General features: G+C 34.1%; 1 protein-coding gene across 3 annotated transcripts; it reads right to left on the reverse strand.

The window, feature by feature from the left end:
• Positions 1-7,328: 7,328 nt before the first annotated feature.
• On the reverse strand, positions 7,329-14,495 carry LOC128179597 (protein lin-41-like). Of its 3 annotated transcripts, none has more exons than XM_052847059.1 (4): positions 14,463-14,495; positions 12,088-12,211; positions 10,645-10,730; positions 7,329-10,306 (listed from the first exon to the last, which is right to left on the reverse strand). In XM_052847059.1, exon 4 carries the CDS (start codon positions 10,263-10,265, stop codon positions 8,592-8,594), a length of 1,674 nt encoding a protein of 557 aa, XP_052703019.1. In that variant the 5' UTR covers positions 10,266-10,306; positions 10,645-10,730; positions 12,088-12,211; positions 14,463-14,495; the 3' UTR covers positions 7,329-8,591. The 3 variants fall into 3 exon arrangements, with proteins under 3 accessions (XP_052703019.1, XP_052703018.1, XP_052703020.1); XM_052847058.1 differs by having other exon boundaries at positions 10,645-10,773; XM_052847060.1 differs by lacking the exon at positions 10,645-10,730.
• Between the last annotated feature and the right edge of the window lie 7,518 nt (positions 14,496-22,013).

A 22,013-nucleotide genomic window follows, 5' to 3' on the forward strand; every position in this document is an offset into this window, starting at 1 on the left:
CCCATGGTGTGGAATAAAAATTTAAACAAATGCCACTGCTCTTGCTTATATTTATCATGATCATATCTCATAATATATATCAGTAACTCTCGTGGCTTACGTAATATAATGAAGATTGAAGGATGCTTTAAGGTTTTACTGGACATTCTGAAATATCTGAATGGCTGAATTTTAATCATATTTTAATATAATTGTCACCTTTAATTTTTTTTAATGTTTTACAATTCAACATAAAACAATTGGGGGGAGGGGTGGTTTCAATAATAAAAAGATTAAATGAACTTTGTTTCAAGTATATTATGATAGACAGTACATTACACTATGAAGCCCTATTGTGTTAAAGATCAAACTATAAAATAATTGCTACATGAATTATTTAATTGAACTGCAAGCAAGTTAAATTTTCAGAATATTTCTTTAAATTAATGGGAAGAAGGCCATTTTTATAATTTAATGTGTAAGTTTCAACCTTTTTGCTCAACAAATGGTTGTAGACATCTTGGCTAGCCAAGGGTTAACCGTTTACATCTACAACGTTACAGAGGAGCACAATGCATCGTAAACCCCTGGCTAGCGAAGATGGTTTTCAGAGTATATTTTGACATCTTTCTGGGGCAGTTTAAAAATGTTTGCCTTTTGGTTTTAATGCACAAGATGGCAGGATATCCCCCTCCAGTAAGCTATCAGAACTTATGTAATACACATTAGAAATTAATTAATTTTAAAGACCCAAAATTTTCTGGCGAGCTTCACCCCCCCCCCCCCGGGTTTTGCTGTGGCTTTGGATGATTGGGCTTACAGCTGTCACTGAACCTGATGCTGAATTAGCGGACCCACCCAAAGTTGGCTAGCTTCGTCACCGCTAGAAGCCACAAGTATATGTGCAAGTGGAATGACTATGAATACAGATATAAAATACTAGTAACATTTCTAATTTATCTGAATTAATCAAGTATTCAGAATAATAACGTGGACAGCCAAACTTTGCCTGTCTGGAATCAGAGTTGCAGTACAGAGTTATCCTCCTTTCCTTGAAATGGATAATGATTGAACTAAAAGAGAAAATATTTATACAAATCGTTTTTATTTGAAGAAAAAAATTAACAAAGACTTCTGTAAAAAATATAACATTTCAAAATAACATCTGATAGTATTAAAAAAAGAACAATGCACAATATATAAACGTTTAAGACATCTCGAATGATCTTAAACATGTCTTTGTTTTAACTAGGAATGTCAATTCAACTCAGAAGGACTAGTCACTCAATCGGAAGCTTTCGTCCAGCGATAGTGGAGTTCTCCGCGTCGTTATATTTTTAGGGAATCTGTTTATCCTTTTTAAATTAAAATTATTTTAAAAAATTATAAGTAATAAAAGAATTTGATTTATAATAAAGCTAAAAATTTGAAAATCTTAACATTCGTTGGCAAATGTCTTTTTATTTTTTTCCTTGTCACGCTTACAAATGTACGAGGGTTGTTAGAAAAGTTCGCGGACAAAGTGATTTACGGCAAAATTACTGTGTACTTTGTAGGATGACGTATGTTTTATCACCAATTGAAAATAAGTATGCAAGATTGTAATACGTACTTTTAACTGAGCCACATTTTATCAAAGGCAACTCAAACGTGCCTTGTTCCATGCTAAGTTATTGTCCCGACCCTATTCAATAATGAAAGTGTAATGATTACAAAAACAAACGCCCTGAGGTAATAATTGATTTGATTAAAATTGTAATTAATATACATTATAATTTATTTGTCGAGTTCACTAATGTGTTGATTTTTCAAAACTGTGTTTTCTTATTGTCTCTTATCTTCATGCAAGTCCAGAAGATTTGAAAGATATGTTTGTGAGTGTATGTGTGTGTTTAATGAAAATGGGGTGGGCTTGTTAGATATATCTATGTCAGAGTGTTATAATATAACAACAATGATTGGCAGTTGTCAGGAACCTGACTATATATCTGCAGTATGAAATAACCAGCAACATCAACCAAAACATCAACACTGTTTATATACAAGATGGTTACACTTAATTAAGTATGGCTGTCGCACAACAACCTGTCACAAGCCAAGTTAAAAAAAAGCCACAAAAAACAAACAAACTTGTGCGTACATTTATACAGCGGAGACAATAGTCCCAAGGACCTTAACGGTCACCTGATCATGATGCAATCCTTTACGGATCTGTATAGAATGAAAACTTAATACTTTAAGATGAGGTAAAAAAAGATCGATTAAAATGTTTTATTAAAAAGAAAACGAGATATTCATTTAGTGACGAAGGATCAAGAAAATAGATCAATCTGTTATCTCAATTTTTCAAAATAGATGTTTTTAGTTTATGACCTCATCAGCAGATAGCGTAAAGTTATATATATTGCATTTCAAATGATACATGTAAGATATACGGAAGAAAAAGTTCATGTGTCAGCAGTAAAGGAAGATAAATGATAAATATCCAAGGACACATTTTAAAACATCTTTGATGATTATATTCTTCTATATTTGCTTATGTATGTCACTTTCAACAAAACGTCAACCACTCAAAAAAAAAGACAACAAAACAAAAACAAAAACACCAACAAATTTCAAACTGCGTTCGAGTCCTACACTAAAAAACTTGAACTCCCCTTTCAAATGATCCTCAATAGTAACATGATTACACTCGGAGGCGCTCATAAAATGCAAAATATATCAAATAAAATGCTCAAATAATATCCTCTTGATTTTAAAAGCAAGGCATGTTGCGCGTCGGATGACTAAATATTCGATATCGATACCAGTGTTTATAAAACATGTTTAGCACATGCATTTCGGCAATAAGCAGCTATATAGTGTAGAAAGCAGTTGGCAGTCGTATGTGGAATTTTTGCATTGATATTGAGATTGATAATCCACAGGGGCATATTGCATATAGTGCATTCAATCAGTTAATTGTGAATCTACGATATATACAAATACTGCTTCAAATTATCTCATTATTATTAAGTATTGATATGTTTTATATATCTGAATATTTTTTCTTGATAAGATTGAACTATTTATATAAGAAAACTAAAGGGCCAGATTTAAGTTATAATGAATGTTTTAATTCTTGAATATATTTTTGTTGCACTTGGCAAATGAACCCAATCCATGCCCGTGTTTTCTTCTTTCTTTTGGAGGGGGTTGGACCCCCCTCCTACCCCATGAATACTTTAACAATATTTATATTCTCAATTGACAGAAAAAGATCCCGGACCATGCTCTCCCAACCCCACCCCCAACACGCTAGTAAAATTCTTCGATCAGCGCATATAATTTATTCTTTTCCAAAATCTAAAATACTGTGGTTTCATCAATATTTGTTGAATACCAATTTTCGTTGATTTCGTTAAGTTTATCCTTGAAATTAAATATCCATTGAACTGCAATTTCTACTAATATTTTGTATTGATAGGGTCATTGGCCACGAATTTACGTATCGTTGAAACTGTGATTTTTACTTTATCGACGAAAATTGATACCCTTGAATATTAATGAAACCACAGTATTGTTGCCCTCGTTCTTTATTTCGACTATTTCAGAGCTTACATTCTTCTTCGTCTTCTTCAAAATTCTGAACAGGGCTCTTCAAAGAACATTGATTTAATGTAATGGAAAACGTTTGCCAAAGGTCCCCTTAATATTCGATCAATGGAAAAATTAAAATTAAAAAATCTCTGTATTTTTTTCCACGACAAATTTTGAACCCTCTTTTGAGACCCTTTTCTGCTGCAAGGACACCGTCCCCCCTCCCAATGCAAGTTAACTAACATTGCCTATAAGGGCAATATATAAACTACATCAACTTTGAAACCGTCTATAAATGTTTGTTTGTAGGTAATATTGAAAAAAAGGGAATTTTAAAATTCCCGAGGAGGTCAATGTTATGCTTTAAATGTGTATGGGGGGGGGGGGGGGGGTGGGGGGGGTGGGGGGTGGGGGGCTTATGCATGACATTTCAAGGTCGGGTTCGAAATACAATGACTTGTCGTCTGGAGGATGCAGACTTCAGCATAGGAACATTTTTTACACGTAAAGAAAACACGTACTTTTTATTTTTTATAATTTATATGGTTTATTTTATAATTCAACATTGTGCAGTGTTACTTTAAAAAAAAGAGTGTGTTGTCAAACTCTTACTTTTAAAGCAGGTCCAGTTCAATCACTAGATTTAGCTACGTAGCTTGATTTACCTACATAGCTTTATTTACCTACCTTATTTAGCTACTCAATCATAATTTTGTATTAAATGGGCATTTGCACTAAAAGTGGCACTCAGGTGCAGCAATGATTTTCAACTTTGAACTGATCTGAAAACAATTCATTAAAAATCCCTCTTAAACATGTTGCTCTTTTTGCGCAAATGCAGTCAAAGTTCTAAAAGTTTTGGGGCTATGTATAACTGTTAATGTGTTACCAAACAGCTATTTCTTAAATGGAATTACAAAGAAGAACAGTTCTGGTTAGTTAACATGATGATTGATTGGTAATAATTCAGCACAATGTGAAGTAATCACAGTTACCCATGCCTCATAGCACACAAGATGTCATACAGTTATTCAAACAAAAAAATGCATGTTTTCCTTAAAACTGCCGAAAAGCAGTGATGTTTTAACTACATGTGTTTCTGCTCTGAGTTCCTTTTATAATACTACATTGTACAAATATAGGTTGACAGTTCCTTGCAACATTTTGTCTGTTTTACATAAAATGCAAAACTGCATCACTTTATTTATTCCTGTTCGCTCCTTGGGGAGCATAGGGCCTAAACCACTCCTCGCCAGCGGACTCTGTTTTGGGCGACTTTCTTTAACTGGGCCCAGGTGAGGCCTGCCTCTTTTGCCCCTGACTCTACTGATCTTCTCCAGGTTTGCCTAGGTCTCCCCACCTTCCTCTATCCCTGTGGGTTCCTAATCCAGTGCCTGTCTCGTGATGTTTTCTGGGGATTTACGTAGAGTGTGGCCTATCCATCCCCATTTCCTCCTCTTTATTTCAATGTGGATTGGATCTTGTTTGGTCTTTTCCCGTAGGCTTGTGTTTGATATGGTGTCTGGCCTCCGGGTGTTAAGAATATGGCGGAGACATTTGTTGACAAAACACTGGAGTTTGTTATTGATCGTTTTTGTTACCTTCCAGGTCTCCGAGCCATACAACAGGACTGATTTTACGTTTGTATTAAAGATTCTTGTTTTGGTGTTGATGGAGAGTGCTTTTGAATTCCAAATTTGACGTAGGGTGTTGAATGCATGTCTTGCCTTGTTGGTACCACTTTTAACGTCGTTGTCAGCGCCCCCATCCTTGCTGACAATGCTCCCAAGATAGGTGAATTTGTCGGTTTCTCTTAACTGGAGTGGTGTAATCTGTTTGTTGTTCATTCTCATCACCTCTGTCTTTTTAATGTTTATTTTTAGGCCAGTCTTTTCTGCTTCTGCTGCAAGGCGTGACAATTTCTCCTGCGCATGTTGTTGTTTGTGGGATAGCAGGTCAATGTCATCTGCAAAATCCAGGTCCTCGAGGTGTTTGGTGGGGGTCCATTGGATTCCAGTCTTGTTGCTTTGGGTTGTTTCCTTCATGATCCAATCAATAACAATTAAAAATATTGTTGGTGAAAGAATGCAGCCCTGCCTTACTCCTGTTTCTACTTTAAATGGATGTGTTAGTTTTTCATTGTGGATTATGTGACATGTGGCGTCGTCGTACAGGTTTGTAATGATGCTAATGAACTTCGGTGGTATTCCATAATGTTCCATTAGCGTCCAGATGGTTGACCTATCCTTACTGTCAAAAGCTTTTTCAAAGTCCACAAATGTTGAATATAGAGGAGACTGCCACTCAATAGACTGCTCTATGATGATTCGAAGGGTGGCAATTTGGTCTGTGCATGATCTGTTCTGGCGAAACCCTGCTTGCTCTGGTCTTAGTTCCTTGTCCAATGCTTCTTTCATTCTTTCAAAGATTACTCTTGTTAGAACTTTGCTGGCAATGGATAAAAGCATGATACCTCGCCAATTTCCACATTGCGACAGGTCACCTTTCGTTGGTAATTTTACTAGGTATCCTGTTTTCCAAGCATCTGGAACTTTTTCTTCTTCCCATATCTTTTGTAGTAGAGTTTGTGACATCTCTGCAGACTTTGTTGGGGTAGCTTTAAGAGCCTCTGGGGGAATGCCATCTTTACCAGCTGCTTTTTCGTTTTTCAGTGTTTTAATTGCCTTAGTAATTTCTACTCTAGATGGGGGTCCAGTTATGATTTGAAGTTCATTCATTATTGTTGGTATGTTTGCAGTACTGGGTGGTGGTGGCCGATTTAGGACTTCCTTGAAGTGCTCTACCCATCTAGCTCTTTGTCCGATATCACTACTGATAATCCTTCCCTGCTTGTCTCTTACTGGGGTGTTAGTGTTCACATTCTTTCCGGACAGAGTTCTGCTTATTTTATACAGCTTTTTCATGTTTTTCTGTCTGGCTGCTGTCTCTGCCTCTTCAGACATATCGTGGACAAACTGTCTCTTGTCTTTTCTAGCATTCCTTTTGACTTGTGAGTTGGCTTCCCTATATTCTTTTTTCAGTTCCTCTTTTTGTTGAGCATCCTTACACTGGTTAATTTTCTGCATAAAGGTAACTAATTAAACCTACTTCAGGTAGGTAAATAAAGCTATGTAGGTAAATCAAGCTACGTAGCTAAATTCAGTTATTGTACCGGACTTGTAAAGCACAGGCCTCTAAAGTCAGAGACATAAATAATAAGTTGTCGTAAGTTACAACAACAATTTTACAGAGAATGAACGAAAACACTGCATATAGGTGTGCTATATTGCATTTCATATTTTCAAATTTTCATCAATATTTGCAATATAGCAGTTAAAATTGAGTTGATTCTACAATAGCTACTGTTATATCACACATTTATAACATAGTTATGGTTTCATTTTGATCACAAATGCTATGTTAATCTTTAGTTTTGTTACAATTACACCTTTGCTTGCCAAGAGTGATGATATCAAGTGGGTTGAGAAACGCAAGTGTATCACCTTGCCCTTTTCAATTGCACGCTTTTTTTTTAGCGCGCGACAGAAAATTGTGAGGTGATTTGATTGTAGAAAAACACCATGGATCATCACCCTTTGCTAGCTAAGATTTGCAGTTGTTTATACAGTTATATTAGATTGGTACATTGAGCTATGTCCAAAATTAATTTATCTGGTATTTTATGCATCAAAGGTTTCAAATTTGCCAAAATATAGACACAGTAAGGCAGCAGTACTTTAATATTTTCATTGTTTTAAAATTCCCGCCAGTGCCTTTTGTCAGTTACAAAGGTAATGTTGCATGCATACCTAGTGTGTATTTATATTGAGAGGGTATACCGGTATAAACATGTACCTTACATTTAATGGCATTTATGGGCCAGTGCAGAGAGAAAGTTCCTATCTTCTTAAATACCATTAACGGCATTTTTGATCAAATGGATTAAATGTCATAGTAAAAGTGTAACTGTTGATATGACTTAAAACACAATTTCTCGAGCAAAAATTTTATTATAAAAACTCAAAAAATTCATTCAAAACATCATCATGTAAATATACTACTTGTTAAATTAAATTTTTCAGGAGCAGCCGATGAGTTCAGCAAAAAAAAAAAAAGAAAAACTCAGAGAAAAAACAATAAGGCCCTGAATCTTTGGGATCTAGATTCGCTGAAATTTGAACATTCATTAAAGAAAACATGGCTGTTAGAAAATGACACATGACTATTCTAAATCTTAAGACTTAAAGGTGAGTTATGATAATTAGCTGAGACAATTGGAATTCTACTTAGTTTAGTATACCTGTACTACTCCTCTTTATAAGTAATGGGCCTCAGTCCCTTTGTGGCCTCGCTTCATTGCTGGTAAAGAATTGAGTACTACACGTCCATTAACCTTCGTTACATGTAGTTTTAAATACATGTAACAAAAAGTTTGTTGATAACCACATGTGACACATAGATATTGACCTTAACATTTTTCATGTAAAAAAACCCACCAAAGTTTGTTGACATTATAAATAAACTGTCATCTTATATACATCTCATAAAAATAGAGGTTGTGGTTAATTATTTACCTTATAGACACAGCCAATCTGTTTAATCGTACTTTACAATAATAGACAGTCTACATGTAATTTGAAAAAAAAAAACATTTTGTTGACATTAAAGATATAAAAACTTGGCGTTAAAAACGCACATAGTTAGATGACAAGCAATGATTATACACATGGAAACCTACATGTAATGTGTTTACATCTAATAGATCTGGTTAAATTGCTTACATGTCACACATATTTCATACGAGATATGAAGGTAGTGATCATTGCAGAAAATTTACATTTACATATTTGATCTGCAGTACTGACTCAGTGCTCGCTGTATGTACAATATAAACACATATAGTAATCCCATCTAATATACACCGTATATATTCAGTTAGCTGTAAACAGTTTACTTTACGTGTAATATTTACCTACAGTATGTAATATATACTTGGTTTGTTTGTTTACATCTAATTCATACAGTTAATTGATTTACTTGCGATATTGAACTTTCTTCACTTTACCTGTGTCAAACTCAGCCACAAAGAGGTTGTCTCTGGTGTCAACACATAAACCCCGTGGAAGGTCTAAACCACAGTTGTCAATGTAGCGGAGGAACTGTCCGTCCTGATCCAGGATGTGGATACAGTGCTTGTTATAGCTACGGTCTGCTGTCAGGATCCGACCCTGGCTGTCTGTTGTGATGCCATGTGGATCAAATGATCCCTTGGTAGTAGAGGGAGGACCAGTGTAGGTAAACCGGAGTTTTCCGGCATGATCGACCACCACTACTGCACAGGCATCACGGTCTGACACACAGATATCTAGGTTTCTGTTCTCACTGATGTATTTATATCCACCAGATAAATAGAGAGGTTGTCCTTTGTCATCATACTGAATACTTTGCTTCTCTGTGGAGCCAGAGTAACACACAACTTTTGTTTGTTTATCATCACTGTCCATGACTACCAGGAGGTCACCAGAGAAGGTACTGCAGACACTGCGAGGTCTCCACCTCTGTAGTCTGATCACTGTCTGTATCTGTGTATTCTTCACTATGTTCACAGTTCTATCATTGTAATCAGTATAAACTAGATCCCCACTCCTTGTCACTGCTATGTCCCATGGATCGTTCCCTGACTTGGTTTGGATGGACTTCACTCGTTCCCCCCTACGCAGGTTGTAGAGTTTCATCATGCTGTCATTACCACACGTCCAGATCTCTGTCTCATTCAGACATGCCACACCGTATAGAAATCTATACCCTGTGTTTATAGTTGTGATGACTCGGGGTACATCAATCAATGACTGGTCTGGGAGAGAGGACTCGCCCCCCTGGGGTGGCATGCTGTAGTCTTGTTCCTCTGTGATAAAAGATAATGCAGACAGAGAACCAAACTGTTTTATCAGCTGATTTGTGTGGATTTTCTGAGGCCTAAAGTTTGAGAAGGACACCTTGAGTTTAGGAGGCAATCTTCTGAATTCAGCAATCCTGGATTTGTACTCAGAGACAAGGCACACATCTTTGGAGTTCAGTAACTTCTTCAGTTCAGCAATGGTCTGTGTGATTTCAGAAATGGTGTGTGTGATTTCATCTTCCCGTTTATTCAGGATGACCAGGTGTTTGGATTCCATTTCCTCTACATTAGATTTCATGTTTGTGATAATGGTGTCTATTTCTCTGTGCCAAACTTCTCCTTGTTTGTCAATTGCTGTTGTCAATTTCTGTGAGTTTTTACTCAGATCAGCTTTTTGCACTGGGATGTTGGATTCAATCTCTTTGTATTTAGGATAAATGGATTTCTCTAATTCTTGCAAATCTTTTTGCAACATTTCCGATTTGCTTTCAAAGGTTTTAAGAATGTCAACTTGTATATGTCCTAAATGTTTTTGAGTAGGAATACATTGTGCACAAATAGGAATGTCACATTGTTCACAGTGGAGTTCACATTGTTTGGTGGGGTGTTGCCTACACTTGGGATAGTTCAGAGTGTTTAAATACTGTTTAAGTGGCACCACATTATGGACTTTAGAGGAATCAGAGAAATGTTTGTCTACACATTCATTACACAGATGTATGTGACAAACTGCACAGTACATGGGGGCCACAGAGTCCCGACACAGAGTGCAGCGTACAACATCCTGGGCACTGTACCGGGGATCCATGGTCAGGGGATTTTTTCTTTACTTTCTATGGGAACATTTATCTGAAGAGAATAATGTGAATCATGTTAATTATTCCATGTAATATGGAACATGTAAGTACGAGTAATATGAAACATGGAAATACGTGCAAAATGAAAAATATGATTATATGTACATGTGTAATGACAAAATTACATGGAATTACATGTATAATGATAATGAATTAAAACAATTTTATGCAGTACTTACATGTATGTTGAAATATCGAATCATTTACTATTACATGCTATTTCTATTTCAATGTGGAACTTAGTAGTTTTTTTCAAATACCTTTTTAACTTCGATGAAAAACAATGGAAATTTCAAATTATTCTTAGTACCGGTAAGTTGAAGAACTTACTCTATTCAAATCCACAGGTAAACTACCAATTTTCACAACCTAACATGGCGGGGTCTGGGTGTTTTACTTTGTTCCTGGTCTCCAAGCTACCCGTGGGATTTATAGGTTGCAACATTCTCTGTCCACAATCTACATATAGATGATAAATTAATGTTCTTTGTCAACAAGTCAAGAAACATTCCCAGCTATTGATTTTTTGATAAAGCCAAGTTATTTTAAAGTATTTATATGTGTAATAATTTAATTTAAACATATTTTATTGAGAAATCAAATAGATTAGGCAACAGGCAAAGCCTATATAAACCCTCTCCAAAATACAAAGTCAAGAAGTGGTGTTATAAAATAATCATAAAATATAGTATATAGAATGTAGTATATTTTACCAGTTTACAGAGTGATATATTATTGGTTTATTTGTATACAAGACAAAGGATAATTGGATAATAAATAATAAGCCTGACTTTTGTCATATGATGATAAATTAATTTGTTGTTTAACATATAGATGAACACATTCATTCCTACATTTATAAACCTATCACCTCATTCATTCATACCGACAGACAGACATAGAATATTGGTGTCATGATCCAGCCCATTTGAAGAAAAAAAAATCAAAAACGCTTAGAAGCTATAACATAACTATGAACATAAGAAACAATTTTACAATTTAAGTTGTATGAAAATTCAGAACTACCATAAAGAATATAGTTAATATGAAAAGGTACACTAATGTCATTAAATTGATTAAAAAGTTTAACTCTTTGTTGAGTGTATCTTGGACACTCAAGAAAAAAATGTATATTACCTTCAGATTCAGACCCACAGTTTGTACATCGACTATCAGCAATTAAAAAATCCTTAAATAAATGAGCATTTAAATTGCTAGCTTTATTCCGTAATTGACATAAAATAATATTTTCTTTCCTATTGCCAAAGCTGTAGTGTTTGCAAGTTTTGGGTATATTTTGGTTTTTGAGTTTTGACTTAAAAATAGACAAAGATTATGAATGTTTTATTTCTGCATCAAGATTATTCCATAATTTAATTGTAGACGGAATAAAGCTATTGTAATAAAAAGTAGTCCGACATAGTGGCAGAGAGTAAAAATTGCCATTAGACCTAAGATTATATGCATGTTCAGTTGGAAAGTATGGTTGAATTAAGTCTAACAAGTACTGCGGTGCTAAACCATGAATTATTTTGTAGAAAAGAAGAATTTATATGTGAAATGCCTCTTTGGTTTATATACACTAGCTTGCCCTACTCCCCCCCCCTATGGAAAAATAAAGCTGTAGGTAGTGGGATACATTGAATGCATCATGTCTGATTGTCTTTGTTCCTTTTTCTGTATCATATTGATTTTCATTTGAAATATGATATACTTGTAATTATAAATTTATTGAAAAGAAAAAACAGCTGATGTAAAAAAAAAATATCATACCTGCATGTATAAAGGCTGCCAAAAGATATTATAGACCAACTTCCACAATGTTAAAAACTTATGAAAACCTTGAAAAAATCCAACATGACGGGTTGCGGGTGTCTATTGTTCCTGGTCCTCCTACCTGTACAGGATCAAAAGATTCAGACTTAAATGTCAGGTACACACCTGTAATATATGCAGGGATGGGGTCAATTACAATGGAAAGTAATTAATTAAATTACAATTACTTGCTTAAATTCTTCAATTACATTACCATTACAAGAGTTTTCAAATGTAATAAATTAAATTACAATTACTTTGCAGAAGTAATTAATTAAATTACAAATAACATTTTCATCAAAATTTACTAAAACCATGATTTATCTACAACATAAAACATTTCACGAGGTATGTCTATAATATGAATAAAATTTCCTCATAAACAAAAAAATTTCACTGTTTGAGAAATTGCTAACTACTCTGATAAGATACAATGTATGGAAAGAAAAAAATATAAATTTGGTTTAATTGTTTATTTCAATACGCAGGTACTGGTAGTCACAATATGGAGGTGTCCCATACCACCTTGATATTCAATAAACGTTTAAAAGTCTTATACCCTAACGTACACCTATCATGCCAACTAAAATATTTCCTGCATGCAAAACTATTATATGAAAACTTTCTCCTTTGCATTTTTAAACACAATTTAGGCACCAAAAACTTAACACCCTTTTGAAGCCATGCATGTAAGCTCTGTGTATTTAAAGCTATCAATCACAAAACATGACTTGATAGTTTATATAATTTTGATAACACTGATTTTGTTTGTAAATTAAACAGTGATGTTTTAAACTAACTCAATGACAATTATCACACAAATTATTCTAATAAGAAGGAAAATAAGTTTTTTTAAGCAAAAAGGAATCAAACCAATTATCAAATACATGTACTTAATTAAATTTGGGAAACTTAATATCAAATATTGAATCACTGAAAAAAAATCCATTTTGAAAAATATTTAGTATGATATATATAATAATAGTTCAATGCTTTTTAACTACTCCTCGAATTTGACCTTGTACCGGGAACAATGGGTAGTGGACAGCTTCATATTTATATGTACATAGTGTGTAATTGAAAGTAATTGAAAGTAATTACAAGCCTTTTTGAAAGTAATTAATTAAATTACCATTACATGTAATTGAAAATTTGGCTAATTACACATTACTTTTAATTACATCAATATTTGTAATTAATTACATTCAATTACCATCAAAAATTACCATTACCCCATCCCTGAATATATGACAAGGACAGATAAATTTATACATGTGACATATGTACCATCGTCCGAACCCACAGGTCTTCTATCCGTTACACTGCTTTCAAAGCAGTGTAACGGATAAAAAAACCTGTGGGTTCCAACGATGCTTCATATGGATGCAAAGGTTTTATTATCTTTATGCATGGCCCTCTTTTGGATGGATTCAATTAATATAATGTTGTCAATTATATTGATGTTTGGGTAGGTGAGGGGGACCATAACGGGCATGCATACTCACAGACTGGTTTCACAACTGCTTTGTAAACTCATACCAACTACATGTATATTACTTTAAGATTTGCTATTTTTAATTGAAAAAGGTAAAAAGTCCTTTGAAGGCTCAAATTTCTCTATATCATATCTTACATGTCATGGGCTGAAAAAATCCGATTGCCAAACAGCTGGGCCAAGTGATTTTTCCAATCGGGCAAGTACATGTAAAAATCATAAGGGACTCGAGCCGTGGGCAAGTGACTTTTTAAAATTTTGCATATGTATACTGAAAATGAAAGTACCGTATCCGAATATAATACCGTTACGAACTTTTTTTCTAGAAAATTCTTTACAATCTAGGGGTACTTCATTAAATTATACACCACGTAAGGATTTTTACATTCTTTGTTCAGGTGCAGCACGGGCTATCTTAATGAAATAAAATTCTCACTACTGTTCTTTTGTAGTAATATAAGTCCCTGGTCATATGCACAAAATGATTCTGTGTTCTTTATATATTTTATTATCTTTGGTAATGATAAAAAATACATGTATCAAGGTGTCAAATTCATCAGATTCTTAATGCTAAATTCACCAGGTGCCGAGTTTACTATTTATGCTGGTGCCGAGTTCACCATATGCCGAGTTCACCTGTTACCCTACAGTTCTACTGTTCATGTGTTTGTTTATCGTAATATTTAAACAGTCAAAACTAATTTAATCTTTGTTAGAGCGTTTAATTGCAAAAACTGTTTTCATTATAATCTGTTGATAGATAAATACTTATAAAATGGTAATTTAACATCAATTTAAGCTGTTTATTTTATGTTAAACCTCTTTGTGCTGTTCTTACCGTCTCCATGTACGCCGCCATAACGGTAACGGGACATTTCGCTCCTATTGACGATTCGCGTCGATACCATTCGGTCCTGAAGACCTTTCACACCGAGACGTTTTTCGTTAATATTTTTTATACATGTAAATATATATATTGCAATGTTTTAAGATAAACCTATATATATATATATATATATATATATATATATATATATATATATATATATATATATATATATATATATATATATATATATATATATATATATATATATATATTTGAGTTTATTTAAATAGTTCTTTAAAAAAAATATCATGCTTATTGTTGCAAATTCACTGATAACTCATTAATTAAACGTAGAAAATAATTACCCACGTGCAGGTATAATTATATTTATTTAGCAATCACAATTAAGGGTCTTACTCAGTTTTCTAATCAAGGTGTGATAACTAATTGGAGACTCTCCACGTCAAGTTAATAAAAGAGGAGAAATAAGTTATGAGACGGGTTTTAATTACATACTTGAAAATCCATCTATACACATATTGCTCGTGTTACGGTAAAGTTATTACTGCAGGTTAGTTCAGCGGCACTCATTGAACACAAAACTCTGAAATTTGGGGGATTTTAGGCAGTTAAAGCAAACAATCAATGGATGATGTACGACCAATGCAAGAATACTCACGATTTTCACTAGTTCAAAACCGTCTTATATTCGTTTGCAGCTGTGGCGGAGTTAAGTTTTAGGCCACCAAGGTCAGTTGTATAAAGTACCTTGGCACCACATTGCATTTATCATGCGCTTATTTTTACTTAAGTAGGATTTTTCATTTATTTGGCATGCATCGAGAAAATCCCGCATTTGCGGGAGTTTTTTATAACTGAAAAGGGGAATATTTCCCGTTTAGCGTAATCATTCCTCAATGCGATAAGTGTGTCCAACCTGTTAAATTGTACAAAACAGTCACGTGTTTACAAAAGGCTTGAATACAGCACAGATCGGTAATTAAGCTAGATCCCAATAGAGCATGGTTCATTTCATAATCGTTTATTAATTAGAGACTTACTCTAAATACACTGAAGTTTAAATCATATGCTTTCTCCACCCCATTTGATCTGTTTTTCCAACGTCTGCTTTTGCCATGTTGTTGTGACGTCTTTTTTGTACCTTAATACAGAAGTGTCACTAAGGGAAGTAACTTTAAGTTTGATTTTGTGGAAAAGCGATAACTTCAAATAGTTGTATGTGAAAGCTAGTGAATATACCAAAGCCAATTTTGGTTGTATTTATTAGACCAAGGTCTTATCTTCTTAAAAAAAATGTTTATTCCATTTTTCAATTGCCTGCTTAAAATTAAATTGATATTATTTAATGTGCCTGTTTTTCAATATTTTATAAGCTAAATCTATGAAACACAAACCGATGCTATTGTTATCAGCACATTTCCCTGAAATCAATTTATGTGGACAAGTACATTGATTACTTGCTTATAGAATTAAACCAATGTCATGATCAAACATTCATGCATTTAGGGAGCATACGAATTATTTATATAATGGTACTCTATATGTCATTTTGGCCAGAAGCAAAATGTTTCAATGTCGTATTTTAGTTTTATTGTCGCTGGATATATAGAAACACCTTATTTTCCCCGGTGATAGTTTGGTGGAGATATCCTAAAGGTATTTTACCCGGGGCTGCTACATATACTTTGTAGCAGTTAGATCCTGCGTACCAGCTACCGAACGAGTTTTCCAAGAGCATCAACACACTTCGATGTTGCAACCCAAGAGCAGATATAACCGCTTGTTACGACCATATACCAACGTCGCTGCTTTTCGAGTTTTGGACATCCCAGGACTTGCACGGACATACTCTACGCCTGGATTCCATCCAGCATGTAACAAGAGCGGGAAGACGTCACCCTGCGAACTCTTGTTCTCGTTCTGTATGTTTCGTGTGTGGATTTCTTTGTCATTATGCTAAAATGTTCGTCTAAGCGACCGATCTATTGCATTCGAATCCTAGAAGAATTTTCCTGGTGTGGCGTCCAACGACAAAGGTTCGTTTTAAATATGGTTCAGCCCAGAATGCGGTGTTGCAGTTGTGGATCTCCGCAATGTAGAATACATTTTGCATATTCCGGCCAAGACCTAAGCAAACGACGCTGAGATACAGACTGCACATTCCCTAAAAATCATTCCGGTGATCTTCTAGACGAAGACGTCTCATTTTTCGAAGCGCGAGGGAATTATCATAGAGTGAAATTTGAGTAACTGTTATCTATTCATAAATATACATTTTCCTTTGTACAAGACAATAATTCACTTCAGTTATAATTGCTTAATTATTTAATTGACTCTTACACCTCACCTTTGATTTAATTGACTCACTTACATTGAAGTTTTACTCTATGACATATGTCACTCGTGCTTAAGTGCTTATTTCTATTGTTTTCAATTCTTATTTATATTGTGTTATACACCATTGTCGGGAACGAGGAATTAGGTTTCGGATTGTTCGGGTGTAGTTTTTGGATACCCAGAAATCACCCATTCCGACTTAAAGTTCAAATAAAGTGCTTTTTACCATCTAAAGCATTTTAGTTTTATTGTCGCCGGATATATAGAAACACCTTATTTTCCCCGGTGATAGTTGCAAGATCCGGGATGTATAGGAAGCCCCTTCGTCATACAAAAATTAAGTCCTTCCATCTGCAACCTCTGATGTCATTTGTAATCCATTGCCATCGACACATGTGGCCCATCTCCAGCAGCCTCTAAGAACCTTCTGGTCTCCATCAGAGATTTTCCTGCGTTCACTCAAAATTTGATGACGACCCGGTGCTCCAAGACGTACATTGATGTTAAAGTTTTTGGCACTATTTCCTAGCGTTGATCGTCCATATTTGGCGATAAAGCGGTCAGAAATGCTTCAATTGAATTATTGACGTTTATAAGTTATTGTAATGTGATATGAAATATCTTGCATTTTTATGCGCTTAAAAGGTACATTTACTTAAGAAGGATAAATGTGTACAAATATAAAATAATTAAAAAAACAGATAGCTCCGTGAAGCATAGCTAATCATAATAATTAATCTGTATATTTTTTATGGTGCGTTTTAAAAGAAATCGTTACATCTTAATTAGAAAATATGTCAATTTTAAATCGGAAGAGTTTTGCTGGTATCATGCAAAAAGCCCGATCACAATCAAACTTGTCCGCGAACAACCCTCGAATATGTACTATCCATCTTAATAACTTGTTTCAGTTACTGAATGAAAAAAAAAGGTTTGCTGTAATTTTCAAGTTTCAAATGAAAAAAAGAATGCTTAATTTGTCAACTTCCAGGCAGGTTTGTATTAACGGAGAAGGTGGTGGGAGTTCAATTTAATAATTTTATCAATATGAAAATATATAATAGAATAAATGACTATGCCCCCCCCTACCCTGGATTTCGTCGGAAATGCTGGAACTGTAAAACATATTGCTTTGTTCTACCGGTCTTAAGAAAATCCTTCACAGCATTCCCAATATCCCCAAAAACGTGATTTTACAGCCTTAGCATGGTCTTAGGACAGGGTATGTGATGTCCTAAAGTTAGGACAAAGTTATGGCGGTTCCTAAATTTTAGGAGAGCTTCGAGAAACAGACTTAAGACTAAGACGTATCCTAAGATATACTTAGGACATACCACAGTCCTAAGATAGCTTCGTGAACATGCCTACAGTTTCAAATATTTCTTTAATTTTTACTGTGCTATACTTAACTTTTCTACTATACTTTATTTTTCTTTACCATGTTAAAGAAATATTTAAAAGTCAAATATCTTGGATATGGGTCAACCCATATCTATTCTTGTATATAATTTTTATTTTTTCAAAACAATTGATTCTTACGTTAAATGTGCCTCATTGACGAATATGTGTATTCTCGTTAGAATTCGTCAAAAAGCTAAGAAAACTGTAATCTGGGACAGACTATAGTAACGAGTTGCTTTTATATCTAACCCCATCCCATTTTTGCAAGCACATCTTGTTTAATTGTTTGTAATTGATAATCAATATCAGATTTAAAATTTTAAAAAATGTGACTGAAATAAGAAAGACTTTATATAAGACAATGATCAAAATGTTTCATTCATAACCTAAAAATATGTTATCAACATAGCATTACCGGCTAATCTATCAAACCGGTAAAATATAGCGTCTTCTTTCCAGTGGTGCACTTCCTGACACAACCATAAATGAATTTGTATATGTTTTTTAAAATTGTAACTTTTTTTTAGCCCATTTAAAAAGTGAGGGAGGGGTTTAGTTGTGCTTTAGCTTCCCGGGGATGTGCTTTCACTACCCGTGCACTATCCACGTGCTTTAACAACAAAACAGTGCATACAGATTGAACCTATACATGCAATTATACTATGCTATGAAGCGCAAAGCAAAAAAGGGGAAATTAGGTACACAGTGCGTACTCAAGTAGATCTTGGACAACGCTTCCCACTTTTGTTGATTTTTTGTATTCGACGTCAAATCTTTTCATCATTGCCTTCCTCTTTCGCCGAAAACCAAAAAATCTTGCACTCTACTGGTACTGTACCAGTTATCGGCTAAGACCAGTTATCGGCTAAACTGAGGGTTCGGGTCTATAGCACGCGAATATCCGAGATTTTTTAATTCAGTCATCTGTTTCTAATAAAGAAAAGTAAGTTTGCTTGAAAACTTTCTTCAATATGTTTTAAACATGAGCTTTAACGATCATTGTTTACCGCTGATTTACATCTTTGCACTTTCAGCTGTGGGGGAAGTGACGCAATAAGTTAAAATTAGAATATGACCTCTTTGTGATACGTAATTATATCCCTTCTGTGATTTGACTTTTAATATCAATACATATAACATTTATAAAGAAAAGGAACTCACTAAATTCCGAGGGATTCATGGCGCAGTTGAACGCCTGATTAAATAATTATGCATTGATTAGCGTACGATTGTGTGTATTACCGTATGATGATAAAAGAATAATTTTATGAGTTTAATTATGTATAATAACCCCTACGACCTATAGGCTGACCCCGCAAGGGACATAATTCAATCAACACTTTGCAGAATATAAAATCAACATGTACATGGATTTTACTATGTTATTATCACGAAGCCGATAACTGGTACAGTAAATCATAAAACCTAGGCAAATTCGGGGCTTGCTAAAAAGTACAGAAACAATATGTTTTGTATGGTGGCATATCTCTGCCCCTTGTGTGCAATTTATTTTTCTATTAATTATGTGGACATGCAAGATAAATATGTTGACATGCAAGATAGTTATGTCAACATGCAACATAACTATGTTGACATGCAAGAAAACTGCAATCAATTAAGAGTTATAACAATCTCAAATATCGCCGACATGTGACATTCAAGATGCTAGATACGCTACCTATTGATGTCAACATGCAACTTATTTATGTTAACATGCAACTTCTTTATGTCGACATGCAACTTCTTTATGTCGACATGCAACTTATTTATGTTAACATGCAACTTCTTTATGTTAACATGCAACTTATATATGTCGACATGCAACTTAGTTATGTTAACATGCAAGATAAATATGTTGACATGCAACATATTTATGTCGACATGCGACTAAGTTATATTGACATACAACCTATAAGTTGCATGTCAACATATTTATCTCGCATGTTAACATAACTAAGTTGCATGTCAACATATTCATCTCGCATGTCAACATAAGTAAGTTGCATGTTGACATTAATAAGTTGCATGTTGACATAAATAAGTTGCATGTTGACATAAATAAGTTGCATGTTGACATAAATAAGTTGCATGTCAGCATATTTATCTTGCATGTTAACATAAATAAGTTGCATGTCGACAAAAAAAGGTAGCATCTAGCATCTTGAATGTCACAAGTGGGCGATATTTGAGATTTTTTTAGATTTTGTATAATTCTTATCTAATTGCAATTTTCTTTCATGTCAACGAAGTTATGTTGCATGTTGACATAATTATCTTGCATGTCAACATATTTATCTTGCATGTCGACATATTTGATGGAAAAATAACTTGCACACAAGGGGCAGAGATATGCCACCATAGTTTTGGGTTCAAAATGATGATATAATCTAACCGATGGATAAATAAGGAGTATGAAAAGTTTAATTCCAATATATCAAGAAATAAGGAAACACGAAAAGAAAACGTAAAATTATAGCCGATAACTGGTACAATGCCAGTATAAGCGGAGCTCACATTGAAATACGTTATTTTCGTTTTGATTCGTAATAAATACATTTATTACTCATCCTAGGTGGGACTCGATGCTGTTCAACTGGTCTATTCCCAAAAATAAAGAACGATATACATGTATCCTGTTATTACCCGCACTACTAAATTTTACATTAAAATAAACTGTGTATGGTGTTTAGGGGTATTTCAGTCAAACAATTTCATAGTATATTCTTAAAATCTTTTCAAAAAAGAGATTGATATCTATGGTTGTACGTCTTTACTGCTCGAAAACTAGGATGTTCTGAGTTCTGCTTTCGATTTACACGTAAGTGTAATAGGGACACTAATTTTTCCAACCTTTCCAACTAATATGCTGTTTAAAAAAGTTCACATATGGATCAATTTTAATTAGAAATCTGATAACTGAATCTAGCACTGAACTATCGTGAACTACTGTGTACAGATATTGATAGCTGTTCTTTTTCTTTTGTTTGAATACATCAATGTTGAATTTTCATTGAAAGTATTTAGAGCTGGTACGGCATTGTGCATGTTTTTCAATTTAGCATGATTTTCTGAAATGTGTAAGCATAAAGAATTTTGAGAAAATATCATAAATCCCGTAAAACAAGTAAGTGGCAATGTACTTTGCGAGCAAGACTATATACCCCCACCATTACCTATACCTTTTTTTTTTACTTTACCACAATACGGTTCTATACCCAATGATCAAAAAGGTGAAAATATACACACACACACACACACACACACACACACACACACACACACACACACACACACACACACACACACACACACACACACACACACACACACACACACACACACACACATATATATATAGACCTTAATGGGGAAATAAACCAATAAAACTGTGTTGTCCGGTTATTGATCAACAGTCATCTAATATAAATGTACGTCTAATAATAAACAAGCGTTTTAGTAACAATTACATACCTACATGTTTGAAAACAACCAATTTGTTTACATGTACAAAAATAGCCAGTTCACTTGTAATTTAAAAAAACCCAAACATTTTGTTAACATTCAAGATATAAAAATGTATACATTCACATAATTTGATGACATGCAATGATTATACACATGGAAGCCTACATGTTATCGTAATATGCAAAATGTCAAACAGTGTAGTTACATCCAATAGATATTGATCAGGTTGTTCACATGCGATAAATTTTTAAATGAGATATCAAGATAGTGATCATTGCAAAAAATTACATTATACATTTTATCTGCAATGCTCACTGTATGTACATTATAAACACT

The sequence above is a fragment of the Crassostrea angulata genome, chromosome 4 (genome assembly GCF_025612915.1).
Source record: "Crassostrea angulata isolate pt1a10 chromosome 4, ASM2561291v2, whole genome shotgun sequence".
Lineage (NCBI taxonomy): Eukaryota > Metazoa > Mollusca > Bivalvia > Ostreida > Ostreidae > Magallana > Magallana angulata.